We start from the raw sequence: 14980 nt of genomic DNA on the forward strand, positions 1-14980 counted from the left end.
TTTTATTTTGATTTTAACTATTATTATTAGTTGTTATAATTATGGTCATATATCTTTTTGGTTACGGACGAATGGTTAAACATTTTTCCAATGTTGCGCATCTTATTTTAGATCTACAGTCTTGTCAAGAATTCATAGTCACAAGAAAAATGTTTCAAACAAGCTTAATATTAACTTTCATATTAATTCGTTCACAAAGTGATTGATTGCACACTATATTTCGCAATTGCAATGTACAACTAAAAGCTAATTCTTATAACAACTATTGCCAGACAAGTTAAAGCTTTTTATTCTCCCTCTCTGCCTTCTTCAATGCCCGCTTTCTAATGCCAATATGAAATTTCAAGTTCAAATTAGATACAATATTGGACAATTCCCCCACAGTGTTGGCAACCGCAAATTGAAAAATCGCATGACTCCAATACGGCGTACTGGTTGCAGCCCGACCTTGAGCACCCCGTTGCAGGCCAATACTTGATAACGTGCTCGCGACAAATGACTTGGGGTTCGGAATAAGTGCACTGGTTCGTCGAATCTTCGACATGGCTGACGTGACTAAATACGAAAGCACAAAGTCAACATCGACATTGTAAGGCTTCAATTCGGCGGCCAATGCTGAACTCCACTGTTGCAAGAATGCCTTGGATCCAGAATATACAGCAAGATACGGTGTGGGGAACAAGCCGCCGAACGAGCCCATGGTCAAGATCAATCCTTGCCGCTTGGTAATCAGCTTGGGAGTCACGATCCTGGTAACTTTCAGGGTTGCCAGATCGTTAATCAGGATAATGTTTGAAAGTTCTGATTCTTCAGTTTCAGCAAACGGAACCGGAATAGCATGTGACTGACCCACGTTGTTAATTAGCACGGTCACGTCGAGCGGCTCGATCAAGTTTGCCAGCGCCTGATAGTCAATACTTTGGTTTAATGAAAAATCAAACGGCAAGACCTTGGTGTTGACTTTAAATTTTTGTTCAATCTCATTGGCAAGTTCAACGAGTTTGGATTCGGTTCTGGATACCAAAACCACATTAAACCCCTTTTTGGCTAATTGTAACGAAAATTCTTTGCCAATGCCATCCGATGCTCCCGTGATTACAGCCCATGCTCCTTTACCGGCACCATAATTTTTCAACTAATTTTGATTTTAACAAAATATAACATTAATTGATTATATGAAAAAAAAAACACTTACATTTTTGCCTGAGAGAATGAAAAGTTCAAAAAAGAGCTTGGTAAGTTTGTAACCAAATGAAACATAACGATAAAATCCAACCAAGATAAAAAGTAATGAAGAATAAGCTAAAATCTTTGAAGATTGAAGCGTTGATAGATATGAATCAAGAATAGCACAATTGAATGCCATCGTGGTATCGAATGGTTAATCCAAAAAGCAAATCGAAATCAAAATATCAAAATCTCTGGCAATGTGTTTTGTGGTGCAGGTTTAAAATGTATTGGCGAATGCGCCCTTACCCTGATCAGCGCATTTTTAACAGCACAAAATCATGATGGTCTTTGTTAAAATAAGAGTTATCGGCAACCGTTTTAAAAAAATTTACAAAAAAAATTCACAGTATAGTGTTTACCGATCTTTGATTTTCTGTTGCATTGTTGAGGTTTAAGGCTCCACATTGGATTGTTGTATAGTAGTAATAAATAATTGATGCGAAGACAGGGGTGCATCTTTAAGATTTCAAAGTTTTAGTGGTTCAAATTTCGATTTGTTTTTTTTCTTGTTGACAATATATATATATATATAGTGCACGACGAATCCTCCACAGGTACGATTTGGTTTTCATCAGTCAAAGTGTAATATGTTAATCAAATATAGGATTTGAGTGAACATATATTATTGAATTTATTTTTTTTTTTTTGTTTCAGAGTCATGGCGACGCTATATCCGTCATTGCATGGCATCAATTCTGGCACTCCGGGGAGCACGAGCAGTGTAGGTGGGCCAGGAGCACATCTGCAGGGGCAGTATCCAGTTACTCCGACACCTATCGGAGGGTTTCCAAGAAACACATCACAGCAGCAATTATACAATACTCCGGCTCGAAGTATTACCACAAACACGCCTGGTGCTAATACTATTAGTGGGCAATCATTATTATTCCAACCGAAATCTCCAGAAGCAAGGATTACTGCCACCACGCCGACTTCTGCCACGACACCGGGCAAGGCTGTGGAGATTAATTCCAAAGCTGCTGCTCCGTTAACACCGATTCATTATGCCAAAAATGCGGTGAACGAATATTTGGACAAAGATATTCGGTACCCTGATCTTGATCGCATCATTCAGCAAAGCCAATTATCGGAATATTTTTTCACTCCAACTCCCGGTGCCAGTGCATGGGTTCCGTTCGAACGATCAAAAACTGTAAACATTCCGGATATTATTTTTGAACAATACAACAAGACTGAATGTTACACAAGAATGGGATTGTTCCCTCAAATCAAGCGAGCCTGGATCACGGTTGATAACCGATTATATTTTTGGAATTACAGTAATGGTAATGACTATTCATCATTTGAAGAATTGCAACACACGATTTTATCAGTAAATTTGATCAAGCCTCATAAGGGAACATTTGTTGATTCGATAAAATATCTGCTCGTGTTGGCTACTCCGTTAGAACTTCATTTGATTGCGGTTTCATATGAAAATAATGAACTGAATTTGTTTGAAACTGGAATGGAAGTTTCAATCAAGGGACTTGATGTGAATGTTATTACTGGCAGTGATGCAACCGGGCGGATTTTTTTCACAAGTCGCGAATCAACTGACGTGTGGGAATTCACTTATTCAAATACTGAAAGCTGGTTTAAGGGGAAATGTGGCAAAGTGTGTCATACCAGGAGTGGATTTTCTGGATTTACGCCTTCGATTGGCTCGTTGTCGCCAATCACGAATATTTTGCCTACTGGCATTGTTAATGCGTTTTTACCAGGATCACATCATGGTGAGTTATCTTGTGCAATAAAACAACAAAAAAAATTCATACTTATTTCTATGCAGAGTACATTGTGCAAATAGTTATTGATGACTCACGATCAACACTATACACCCTTTCATCACGATCTACTATTCGCACGTATTATTTGAACTCGCCGACCGAGCTCAAGACTAACATCACGTACCCTGTTAATCATTTGTTATCTCATTTGCAGATGCTAAACGCTCCTTCACCACTTTTGGATCCTCGCACGACTAGCATTGTTTCAATCCATGCAGTGTCACCAAGGGAAAGTGCCCAGATACATCTCATTGCCACGACGTCAACCGGATGCCGGATTTATATTCGGGCAGCTAGATCGTCATACGTGTTCACTACTTCAGGCGAAGGTGGCCCGTCGACAATGCAGGCAATTCAAATCAGATTCCCGCCACCAGATGGTACAGGACCGACCGGGTCGACTTCTTCCGTGTTAAAAAAGACAAAATTTTCAAAACTTTTTGCTCCCGGGTATTATTTTGCAGTTAAGGAAGGTAATGAATCAGATGATTTGTTTGTTTCGGCGCCCGATAGCGGCAGGATTTTGCTTCAGTCGTCAACTTCAAATACCGCCCCGCAGCAATTCGAAATGGCATCGTTTGTTGACATTGAAGGATTCGTACAAGCAATCGAACTGATTACTCCCGAATTGCAAATCACAAATAAGCCGGAAGGCTTTGGAAATGAAGTTGCCGGGCAGTTTATTATTCCACCAACTCAAGTGGCCGTGCTGACAAACACGGGAGTTCATATCTACAAGCGACGGTACGCGCCAGAGATTTTTATGCAACTAGGCAACGAGGCCAGATATTTTTATGACCTGTACGGAAGATCGGAGACTTGTGCCACCGCACTCTATGTTGCTTCATCTTCATCTTCATCTTCTCCCCTTGATGCGCGTGAGATTGCCAAAAAGGCCTATTTGGAATTTGGTGGCAAGTCACATATAAGGGATGATAACTATATTTCAGATGCCTTGTCGTTGGACAATGTGAAGCTCAGTGGCAGGTTTGATGGATTGGCCACATATATTGCTCGAATCGTGCGTGATATCTGGCGGGTTCCGATCTTCAAGATTGTAGGCAAAGGCAAGAGCAGGGCGTATGTCAGTAATGTTTTGGAAACAACTTTGAACAAGTATCAGATAATGTTGTTTGAACTGTATGAGTTTTTAGAAACTAACCGGCATTTGATTGATGGACTTTCTGGACCAGACAGGGCGTTCAATAATGGCATTGGCGGTGGCCGAGGTGATGAGTTATCGTTACAGGCTGAACATAGAGGCATGCATGCACTTGTTCAATTGATCACATTTATGAGGGAAGGGATTTCATTTATTGGACTTGTAGCTGGCGAATCAAAGAAGTTGAAGGAAATCATGTCGTTACTGCCTGCAGAGGTTCAGGGTCGGTTGCTCAAGTTGACCTATCAAGAACTGTTCACGGCATCGGAAGGCACAGAGTTGGCAAAAGAATTAGTGTCAGCAATTGTGAATCAAAGCATTGCTGCAGGCGGATCGGTTGATAACGTTGCCGAAGTGCTTCGTCAACGATGCGGATCGTTCTGTTCGGCAGATGATGTCGTATTGTTCAAGGCGATTGAATACCTTCGCAAGGCCAAACTGGTGGCCTCAACCGATCCAGATTTGAAGTTACAATATTCGCGTGAGAGCGTGCGATTGTTGGATAAGGCAGCCAGCACGATTTCGTTTGAAGATTTGAACGATGCCGTGCATGAATTGTTGGTACTCGAATTCCATCCCGGCGTGGTCGAGACCGTGTTGAGAGCAGCAGCAGAAGCGGACAGGGGCAATCAAGCACTTGCATTTTTTGCCGACGGACGGCCAGAATTAGATCCTCGAGAAGAATTGTATCAAAAACGGTTTAGATGCTACGAGCTCGTGTTTGCGATTCTTGATGATGCTGACAAGAGGGCCAACGGTGATAACGAGCAACGTGAGACAGACGATCAACAAGATCAGCAAGGTAATAATGCCACGAATGGGCAGGTATCTCTTCAACCGATATCAGAACTGCAAACGGAGACCTACGCGGCCGCATATGCGTCCAAGGATGAATTGTTTCATTATTGTTTTTACGATTGGTTTGTGTCGCGAGGATTGGCGCAGCGGTTGTTGGAGATCGATACGCCGTATATTGAATCCTACTTGGAAAACAACGCGCGAACAAATTTGCAACAGGCAGATTTGTTATGGGTATTTGAAGCCAAAAAGGAACAATACCTGCAAGCCGGACAGGTCCTGTACCGGTTGGCGCAAAGTGATTTTAACCTGACGTTGGCTCAACGAATCGAATACCTTTCACGAGCTCGCGGGTTTTGCAATTGCTATTGCCCACCGGCACAACGACAAATCATGCTGCGGTTGCATCAGTCGATCGAGGACGAGTTCGCGGTGGCATTCATTCAGGATGATCTTTTGAGTCACGTGAAAGCGGACGATCGGTTGAGTGGTGATGGTGAAGCGGACAAGCGGGCGGGATTAATCGACAAGTTGGATGGCAAGGTGTTGAACCTGTCAGTTTTGTATAACGAGTTCGCCAACCCGTTGGGATATAGAGATATTCAGCAAGCCATAATCAAGGCTGCGGATTATAACGGTTAAAAAGACTAAATCATATCAATAATGTAATTATATTATAGTGTACAATGTTAACAAGAAGAAAAAAGAAAAAAGTGGATATAAGTAGTTATGCTTGACTGTATTTGGCATGTGAAAATAGTCTCACATTATAGCCTGATTAAACCCACTCTTGCAAATAACTTTATAAGAATCACGATGGCACCAAAAAGCCTGACCGATGCTTCCGCGGTTTTAACGTACGGCGAAGGATCAAACGGAAAAGTGAACATGTACCTTGGATCGGCAGCGACCGCAACGGTGGCGGTTGCGTTTATGAAGCGAACGCTGTCGTTGGCCACGACGTGAACAACCGCTTCGTTAGACAGAAGATTAATCAGCAATAATTGAATGGGTATAATTAAGGTACTCATTCTACCTGTGCTTGTTCTATTTTTGTAATTTATTTTATTTCGTTATATTTTTTTTGACCTCTGAAATACTTGGGTTGGTTCGTTGTGCTGTTCTTTCCCCAAGCCCGGCTAACTTATAAGCGACTCCGCCCCCACATCCCCCCCACACTCCACGATTCCAAATCATCTGTAATCTTAAGGTTAAATGTTCATATGATTCAAACTATGTATACTTGACTATCACAATATCGTGCGAATGCATGTGTACTTACGACAGTGTAACCGATGAACAACGGGGCAGAAGATCCATCGGATCGCAAGCCGAAACGGGAAAGATTACCTCCCGGCAAATCATCCGTTGGCGTGTGCGTTATTGCGTCCAACTTGTCAATAAAACAGTAACCATTCTTTTTCGCGAAAACAGTCAAAAAAAAAAAAAAGGATTTGCTGACAAAACAAACAAAGAATAGTAACAAAGTGTACCAGATCATATATACTTGGCATTGATATATGAAAAAGAGAACAGACTTATGGGGTTTAAAAAAAAATTTGAAAAAGGACCTGTTTTCCCCAGTTTTGTCAGAATTTCATCGTAACTTTCTATAAATAAATAAATAAAATACAAAAACTCATTGCTGATCTTTAATTTTTTTTTTTTACAAAAGGAAGATCTTTTTCCTTCTTTCATTTTTTTTATATTTTTCAAAAAAGAATTTTTATTAATAATGTCGAGTCATTTGGTCTCCGCAGCAATCGATTTGAACGACGGCGGCGACGACAACAACAAGATTATTGAATCGGTAATTGCTACTGAAAGCGAGCGACGACGACAATCATTATCAGTCCGTCGTCCGTCAAATGCGATTACTAGACCTTCTAAAACGCTTCTTATTAATACTTCAAATTGGTCATCATCCCGTCAACTGATAAATCATGATGATGATGATGGTGGTGGTGATGCCAACCTCAACCAAGAAACGGCGGACGCGATCGAACTCTCTGAACTTGTGATTTCGCCCGATCGTACAACTGAAATTGCAATCTTGGAATTAGAATCGCCCGGATTGCCTTCCATTTTGGAAAATGACAACTTTGCATCTCAAGAAAGGGACTCGGGTGAATTTCGCCATGCGGTAGAAAACCAAGCAGTGCGTAAATTCACATTGAACAAGTAAGTGTAATTCATGACTTCAAAAAAAAATTTTTTCATTGTTTATGGAAATTTCAATTCTGAATGATTGTCTTTTTTTTTTTTCAGTCCGCCTATGAATAAGTGGCGCATGGTTGCATGTTGCTGGACAATCTTTGGTCTGGGGTTAAATGACGGTGCTCCTGGTGCGCTCTTGCCTTACATTGAAAAATATTACGACGTCAACTATGCTGAGGTTTCTACGATTTGGATGGCTAATGCTCTTGGGTTTATCATCACTGCAATCTGCAGTCATTACGTGTACACGCACATTGGCCGGGTCGGCATGCTTACTGCCGGACCTGCCTTGCTGGTATGCATGTACATCATGATTTCGGCCACGCCGCCTTTCCCGGTTGTCGTGGTTGCTTATTTGTTTGGTGGTCTTGGCATGGCCTTCGTTGTTGCTCATGTGAACGTTTTTTGCTCGTACTTAGAAAACACTGAGAGCTGGTACGGCGTTGTGCATGGCAGCTATGGCATTGGTGCTACCATCTCGCCATTGATTGCCACGGTCATGGTATCTAAAGGGATTTTGTGGTCGCGTTATTTTTTGATTTTGCTGGCGTTCAATGTTTTCGGTGCGATTCTGTCCGGATGGTCGTTCAGAGGATGCGATCGTGATTTTGGCACGCATCATTTGTTGAAAAGTTACAAAAAGCAAAGATTAAATGCTGGATCAGAATCAGTTTTACCTGTTGGCGTGTCGGCTGACCATCTTGATAATGTTGATGATGGTAAGGAGGAAAGTATATATCGGCAGGCGATCAGAAGCAAGATCACTTGGTTGGCAGCCATATTCATATTATTGTATCAAGGCGTGGAAGTGTCCATTGGAGGATGGATTGTTTCGTTCATGATTAACGATCGAGGTGGCAATCCGTCTGCGGTCGGATATGTGGCTTCCGGGTTTTGGCTCGGTGTGACTGTCGGCCGGTTTATATTGAGTCGCGGGCTTTCCAGGTTAATGACGCCACAGAAAGCAGTTTACGTGTTGATCACGATCGCATTGGCATTTGAAATCGTGACTTGGTTGGTTCCTAACATTATTGGCGGTGCGGTTGCGGTTTCGTTAGTAGGCTTGTTTGTCGGGCCAATGTATCCGTCTGCCATGGCCACGTTAACAACAATCCTGCCACGACAAATCCAAACTTTTTCAATCACGCTCATCACGGCGTTTGGATCTACTGGTGGTGCGTTATGGCCGTTTATTACCGGCTTGCTAGCTCAGTCCGAGGGAACTTTTGTTCTTCATCCAGTAGCAATCAGTTTGTTTGGCACAATGCTGGTGTGCTGGTATATGGTTCCTGCCATTCCAAAGAAGAAAGATTAGTCAAGGGCAGATTTTACTTATTTAATATTTTTTTATCATTATTTTATGTTGCAACATGTCGTCTGGAGTTTTGGAAAATGAGCTTGATCATTAATTGCGGGGACTGAGGGTATTTACGAATATATTGAAAGTTGATGAATTTTGCGAGCAATGAATTTTAACTATTATCGTGCAATTAATAACGAGTTGAGCAATCACTGTATGTACTACTTGCATGCGATCAAACTTGCCAGTCAAAGAAGATAAGAGAACTATTCGTATGCTATTTGCTCTTTTTTTTTTTTGGATCGAGCTTTAATTCTTGTACGCAGACCTTGGGATGACGAGACTTTTTGTTGAAGCTGCCGCGGGGAAACAATTCGTAATATTTTTTTTTTCATTTATATTTTCTATCAAACTTTAATTGTTTGTTGAGGCAATTTTTTTTCATTTTTTTTCGTCTTCTTGGGTTGGTTTTGCGGTAAGAACAGTTCTGCGAACTTGATTCGAGTGACGTACTGTATATAATGTAAAAGATCGACAGGCACTATAACTCACGCAACGTAGCAAATATTTTACACAACTTTGACATCTCAGTCTTTTAATTGCATTTTTTTTTTCACAAGTCATATGCTCTCGTTCAAGTGCAACCGGATCAGATGATTACGTTCACTTATGGAGAATCATACTCGGGATAGTTCAAGGACCGCAACACGTGGCCAGCACGAGACAAGCGTGCGGGCCTTGAACGAACCGGCGCGAAAGCCAATACTTGCATCCCCATCGTCGTCATCTTCATCTTTATCCGGTTTGTCATCACCAGCGTCATCTGCATTATCAACTCCTGCGTCAGTAAATGAGGATTGCTATGATTTAATCTGCGTCGGGTTCGGACCGTCCGCGATCGCGATCGCGATCGCGATTGAGGAAACGGTTAAGCATGCAGGCGCGTTGCGGATCTTGTTTATTGAACGGCAAACTTCGTTTGCCTGGCACGGAGGCTTGCTGTTGCCATCATCACGCATGCAGATCAGTTTTGTTAAAGATTTTGCCACGTTGCGTGATCCGACTTCCAAGTTTACTTTTTTAAACTATCTTCATTGCAATCAACGATTAATTGATTTTGTTAACCAATCAACTTTTTATCCGTTATGCGAAGAATATAACGATTACATGAATTGGTGTGCGCAACAATTTAATCATCAGGTTGTTTATGGCGAAGAAGTTTTTGATCTTTACCCCGCGGAAGATGAATCGGGTAATTCTAAAATAATTGATTCAGCATCACCATATGACGGTCATGATATTTATAAAAAATTTGCGGTTACTACTAGATTGGCAAATGACCATGGCGAGATCAAGCAATTCATAAGATTTGCCAAAAATGTGGTCGTCTGTGCTGGTGGTCGCATGAAATTTCCTGAATGTTTTCCCAACAGCCTATTAATTCCAAGAATCAGAAAGGTTGACTCAACCAAGCATGAACCTAATTATTTAAGAGTAATTCATTCGGCACAGTTCATGTATTCATTGTCACAAATTGAAACTATCGTGACGGGTCAGAAATCTGCCAGAATTGCGGTCATTGGTGGCGGCCAGTCTGCAGCTGAAATTACTGGTTACCTGCATTCTAACTATGCCAATGCGACGATTGACATGATTTTTTCATCATATGCACTCAAACCCTCGGATGATTCACCGTTTGTGAATGAGTTGTTTAATCCGCAAGCAGTTGATGAGATTTTTGCCAAATCACAAGTTGAACGTAATCAATTTATAAAGAACCATGCAACCACTAACTATGGCGTTGTTCGAATTGAACTTCTTGAAGATCTATTTCGACGCATGTATGAGGAAAAACTTCCTGGGCGTAATATCCGGCTATGGATGAGAAATAATCGAACGGTATCACAATTTGAAGATAAAGGAGACGTGATTTTACTGACGTTGCAAAATAATTCTGTTGCATCTCCAAGTAACGGTTTAGAAAAACTTGAATACGATTTTGTTGTGGCGGCAACCGGATATGATAATTCGATTAACCGAGATCAATTATTAACGAACTTGAGCAAGTTTATGCCGACCGGATCGCCAGAAGTTGAACGAAATTATCAGGTCAAGACAGATGACCGGTTGGCATGCAAACTGTTTACGCAGGGTTCCAATCAATCCACTCATGGCTTGAGTGACACGTTGCTTTCAATTTTGGCAATTCGTGGCCAAGAAATTGCCGGCAGCATCTTTGGGCAATCATTATAATAACGAACATTTGGCTTGTATCTTGTTTTTTTTTTCTGGGTGGTTCTTGCGGGGCTTTTAGTTGGCGTTTTTATGGTTTTTTACGGGCAATATGTTGCGGAGATCTTTGGTTTCTTTTTTTTTTTTTGCGTTATTAAACAGTATACACAGAAAGAATTATCCATTATTTAAACATGTCTGAATTAAAAGACAGGACCCAAGTCTGTTAAAAATTTCCCCGGATAGACGGGCCAGCGTTAGGCGCAGCTCAAGGGCAAGGGCAACCCCCTGAGGCGCAGGCGAGTGGCGCAGGGGCAATCCCCACTAAGACGCTTGTACATGACGTCATTGCGTGCGTGCGCCAGGTCGGTTAAGTATTGTGCGATCAGTGTTGCGTGGCCTCGTCAGATTATTTTAGTCTCCCTTGCCACTTTGCCTGGTTCTTTTTTTGCACTTCTCACAAGCAATCCACAAGTACCATCAAAGAATCAAGATGTCAAATAATGATTACTACGGCAATTCCGGAAACTCCGGCGGTTACGAATCGAACCAATACGACAACAATAACAACAACAACAACCAGGGCGGCTATAATAATAATGACCGTCAGCAACAACAGCAGCCTGATTACTACCAGCAACAGCAATCACAGCAGGGTTATGTCGGCCAGCAGCAATCACAACAACAACCACAACAAGATGGTGATCGTGGCTTGGGTGCCAACCTACTTGGCGCCGCAGCTGGCGGGTTCATTGGTCACAAGGTGGGCCAGAACTCTGGCCATGGCACATTAGGCGGCATCGGCGGCGCGCTTGGTGGTGCCACGTTGACTCATTTTATTGAGGAACAGTTTAGCAATCATAAGAATCATAACAACCACCCGCCTCTACCACCACAAAATCAGGGCGGAAGTGGGTTTTTCGGCGGCGGCGGCAACGGCGGCGGCCGCGAGGGCTACGGTCAAGAAGGTGGTCATCATAACCATCATCATGGCGGACAAGGTGGTCCCGGTGGTCCTGGTGGATTTAGAGGACAGGGTGGACCTGGTGGATTTGACGGACAAGGAGGTTTCGGTGGCCCAGGCGGACAAGGAGGTTTCGGTGGCCCAGGCGGACCAGGAGGTTTCGGTGGCTCAGGCGGACCAGGAGGTTTCGGTGGCTCAGGCGGACCAGGAGGTTTCGGTGGCTCAGGCGGACCAGGAGGTTTCGGTGGCCCAGGAGGTCCCGGTGGGTATAATGGACAGGGTGGACAGGGTGGACAGGGTGGTTATAATGGACAAGGAGGTTACGGTGGTTATGGTGGGCCTGGAGGACAAGGAGGTCCTGGAGGACCCGGAGGACCCGGAGGACCAAATGACAGATGGTAAAACATTAAAAACATTTTGCAATTTTATCTTGTTTTGCTTTTCCTTTTTTTTTGGGGGGGGGGGTATTCTCAGGTTCGATTGAGTTCAATTAGTATATAAATTTCATCTAGAACTAACACAACAAGAAAGATACAGATAAATGTATATATATATATATTTGCCGCCCTGATTCACAACGGCCGTCGATTCAAAGACGTTGCGATCCTGTGACTTTCATCCCGTCGATTTTCAATAAAATCATGCACGTTACGTTCCGTACTCTTGGCGAATTCATAAAGGTCTTGATAAAAATTAATTCCCTTAATCTTGCCCTGATAAACATCGTGCCAATCTTGAAATGATTTCTTAAACCTTTCAATCATGACCTGTTGACGACGGGCAAGATCATCGTTTGCGGTAGATTGGATTCGTAATTTCCGGCTTAACGGATGATCAAGAATTTTTCTCCATTCACCTGTAAGTTCTTTAACAGTCACGGCTTGCAAATAAATCGTTTGCGAAATTCGGGATTGATACGGGGCAAATTTTTCCAACTCGGATTTAAACAATTTCTCTTCAATATTGGGGATTTTTTTGTTTAATATGAGTAACGACGAAATATCATCTTCTTGCACCTGTATTAGTTAGAAATGAAAATTCTATAATTTCAAATTTCAAATTATCAACACATGCCTTATCCTTTAATTCAGTAAACAATAGTCCTCGTTCCTTTTTCAACTTGGTTAATTTTTTTAACAAGTTTTCAACTGCCGTCGTGTCCGGTGGTTCCGTGTTAGGCTTGTCTAAATTTAAGTCTTCAAAACTACCCGACAACGATCTTGCTGTTCCGGCACGGAACAATGTTACTAATTCAGGACTATCAGGACCATGACTCAACGTGCGAATGTCATTCTCCGACTGACCATACTGAGCTTGCAATTTTGCATCAGAATTTGAAGCCGTCCATAATGATTCCTTAATTGAATGCAAGTCCGATCGTAACGTCGTGGTTAATTGAGCAGATGCTGATTGAGGCCATGATAATCCAAACCTTGATCGCAAGCCATCAGTTTCTTGCGCTTCGGTATCCAATTGCTTGCTCGCGTTCGTCACGATCTCAAAAATGTCTCGCTTTTTTTGATCAATGTCACTAAAGCTTATTAACCCGTGAGCCTGAACCTTGGATGCCCACCCGGCCACTCGTTCATCCACTTTGCCTTCCTCAACCGAACGAGATGATAATTGCTTGATTGTTTTCAATGCGGCTGGCAATCCAAGATATTCTAACGCCGTGGTCAATTCTTCCTCGGCCACGTCAACTTTTTCACCTTCGGCTCTCAACAATTTTGCTTTTTCCTCCGAGTAAAGACTACTTTGCTCAGCCACGGATACCGGAATTAGCTTTTCGAAAATGTCACGTCCGATTAATTTGGCAATATCTTGATCTTTATATAAATCATTCATGGACGTAATCTTGGCCGCGTCTAATGATCCAATCGATGCAAGCGATGCAAGCAACGGAATCGTGTCATGATAAACAAAATCATTGTCCTTTTGCATGGTGGCCAATTCTGAATTTAATTGTTGCTGTTGCCCGTTTAAGATCTCAAGAAAAGATGAAAAATTTGAAGGCAGGTATGACTTTAACGCGGCATTGTTTTGAGAGATTGCTACTTTGATGTATGCAATTGCTAATCCTTGCTTGCCTTTTGATGCTTGAAGCAGTGCCTGCTGATGATTTGCGACTGCTTCCATATAATATTGTTGCACCTAATATCAAGTAAGAAAGAGCCGTAATTTCAAAAAAAAAAAAAAAAAAAAGCCAATATATTTACATTTGATAATGATACCCAGTCTCTGTCGCCCCATCCTTTAGACACGGCCGTGCTGAGCGCGTCGGTTGCGGTTTTGAACATGACGGATGCGGACTTGGCCAACTTGGTCAACATGGAAGGCTTTGTTGATCCGTCACCAATCAATCTTTCAACAAATACTTGCTGAGCTTGCGCTAACATCAAACTTGACAATGCCCTGACCGTATCCCTGTTCAAATCCACACTGGGCGCGTGCAAGAAATTATCGGCAATGAATGCGAAAATGCCGGCCGCGGCTTGAAAGTCCTTGTAAGCAATTTTTAAATCTGAAGCTTCAGTTCCAATGTAAGAGTTTGTTGCTGCCAGGTTAAACAATACCGATGCTTTTTCAAATGCAATCGAATGCTGTGTTGTTTCAACGCCAGAGTAAGCATCCATCCTTTTTCAATTTTTAGTTTTCCAATTAGTTTGATATTCATTGCAATTCAATATTGTTATTATTATTATTATTTTTTGATTGTTTGAACTTACCAGGTAAACGTAATTTTGCAACCACCTTCTTCGACTGGTATTCTTAAATCCAACAATTCTAATTGACCGTAATATTTGTAAAGCAGGTCTCGACCGGTAGCATCCTTGCCGGCACCCATGATATCCTGCCTTAGTCGATTAAACAATGCACTTTCCTTGCTAAAATTTTCAGATGCACCATATGTCATACGAATATACTGATTTAATGGTGCCTCCCAATCGAGATCTTTCGTCTTTTTGAGAGGGATCGTGACCTTTGGTGACGTCGGCATGACTGACTGATATTTATATTCCGTAAACGACAAAAGGCACGTCCAGATTTGAAAACTTTTGTTTTATATCAAGCACAGTCAAGATTAGCTATTGTTCTCCTTTTCGGTTATTCTCCTTAATTTCTTGAGTGTATGTCGGTTTTAACAATATATATACGATAGCACCAATCAGTGGGGGGTTCACGTAAGAAAGAGCGATTACGACACGATTATCATTTTAAGGTCCGCCGCGTGCGCACGGGGCAAGCAATATTATCATGTCATGTCTGGCTGGTATCGGCGATAGGTT

At 42.1% G+C, this 14980-nt stretch overlaps 7 protein-coding genes across 7 annotated transcripts; 4 read left to right on the forward strand and 3 right to left on the reverse strand.

Moving 5' to 3' along the window:
• Window positions 1-148: 148 nt before the first annotated feature.
• On the reverse strand, window positions 149-1418 carry V1514DRAFT_323270 (uncharacterized protein). Its single transcript, XM_066926214.1, has 2 exons — window positions 1196-1418; window positions 149-1135 (listed from the first exon to the last, which is right to left on the reverse strand). The coding sequence occupies exons 1-2, from the start codon at window positions 1364-1366 to the stop codon at window positions 278-280; spliced, it is 1029 nt and encodes a 342-aa protein (XP_066786105.1). The 5' UTR covers window positions 1367-1418; the 3' UTR covers window positions 149-277.
• A 184-nt stretch (window positions 1419-1602) lies between these two features.
• Window positions 1603-5685, forward strand: V1514DRAFT_2836 (Nup133 N terminal like-domain-containing protein). Its single transcript, XM_066925128.1, has 3 exons — window positions 1603-1784; window positions 1835-2966; window positions 3023-5685. The coding sequence occupies exons 2-3, from the start codon at window positions 1889-1891 to the stop codon at window positions 5620-5622; spliced, it is 3678 nt and encodes a 1225-aa protein (XP_066786106.1). The 5' UTR covers window positions 1603-1784; window positions 1835-1888; the 3' UTR covers window positions 5623-5685.
• Window positions 5662-6131, reverse strand: V1514DRAFT_323273 (uncharacterized protein). The gene has a single exon (XM_066926215.1). The coding sequence runs from the start codon at window positions 6009-6011 to the stop codon at window positions 5748-5750; it is 264 nt and encodes an 87-aa protein (XP_066786107.1). The 5' UTR covers window positions 6012-6131; the 3' UTR covers window positions 5662-5747.
• Window positions 6132-6222: 91 nt separating this feature from the next.
• Window positions 6223-8781, forward strand: V1514DRAFT_287371 (major facilitator superfamily domain-containing protein). Its single transcript, XM_066925220.1, has 2 exons — window positions 6223-7161; window positions 7249-8781. The coding sequence occupies exons 1-2, from the start codon at window positions 6716-6718 to the stop codon at window positions 8510-8512; spliced, it is 1710 nt and encodes a 569-aa protein (XP_066786108.1). The 5' UTR covers window positions 6223-6715; the 3' UTR covers window positions 8513-8781.
• Window positions 8782-8846: 65 nt separating this feature from the next.
• V1514DRAFT_323277 (L-lysine 6-monooxygenase (NADPH-requiring)-domain-containing protein) lies at window positions 8847-11141 on the forward strand. Its single transcript, XM_066926216.1, has 2 exons — window positions 8847-9006; window positions 9059-11141. The coding sequence occupies exon 2, from the start codon at window positions 9167-9169 to the stop codon at window positions 10748-10750; it is 1584 nt and encodes a 527-aa protein (XP_066786109.1). The 5' UTR covers window positions 8847-9006; window positions 9059-9166; the 3' UTR covers window positions 10751-11141.
• Window positions 11142-12114, forward strand: V1514DRAFT_323282 (uncharacterized protein). The gene has a single exon (XM_066926217.1). The coding sequence runs from the start codon at window positions 11223-11225 to the stop codon at window positions 12093-12095; it is 873 nt and encodes a 290-aa protein (XP_066786110.1). The 5' UTR covers window positions 11142-11222; the 3' UTR covers window positions 12096-12114.
• Window positions 12115-12176: 62 nt separating this feature from the next.
• V1514DRAFT_323286 (BRO1-like domain-containing protein) lies at window positions 12177-14962 on the reverse strand. The gene is made up of 4 exons (XM_066926218.1): window positions 14420-14962; window positions 13910-14327; window positions 12768-13844; window positions 12177-12709 (listed from the first exon to the last, which is right to left on the reverse strand). Exons 1-4 carry the CDS (start codon window positions 14689-14691, stop codon window positions 12266-12268), a joined length of 2211 nt encoding a protein of 736 aa, XP_066786111.1. The 5' UTR covers window positions 14692-14962; the 3' UTR covers window positions 12177-12265.
• Window positions 14963-14980: the final 18 nt, after the last annotated feature.

Source organism: Lipomyces japonicus, assembly GCF_038497905.1.
Source record: "Lipomyces japonicus strain CBS 7319 unplaced genomic scaffold V1514scaffold_1, whole genome shotgun sequence".
NCBI classification, from domain to species: Eukaryota; Fungi; Ascomycota; class Lipomycetes; order Lipomycetales; family Lipomycetaceae; genus Lipomyces; species Lipomyces japonicus.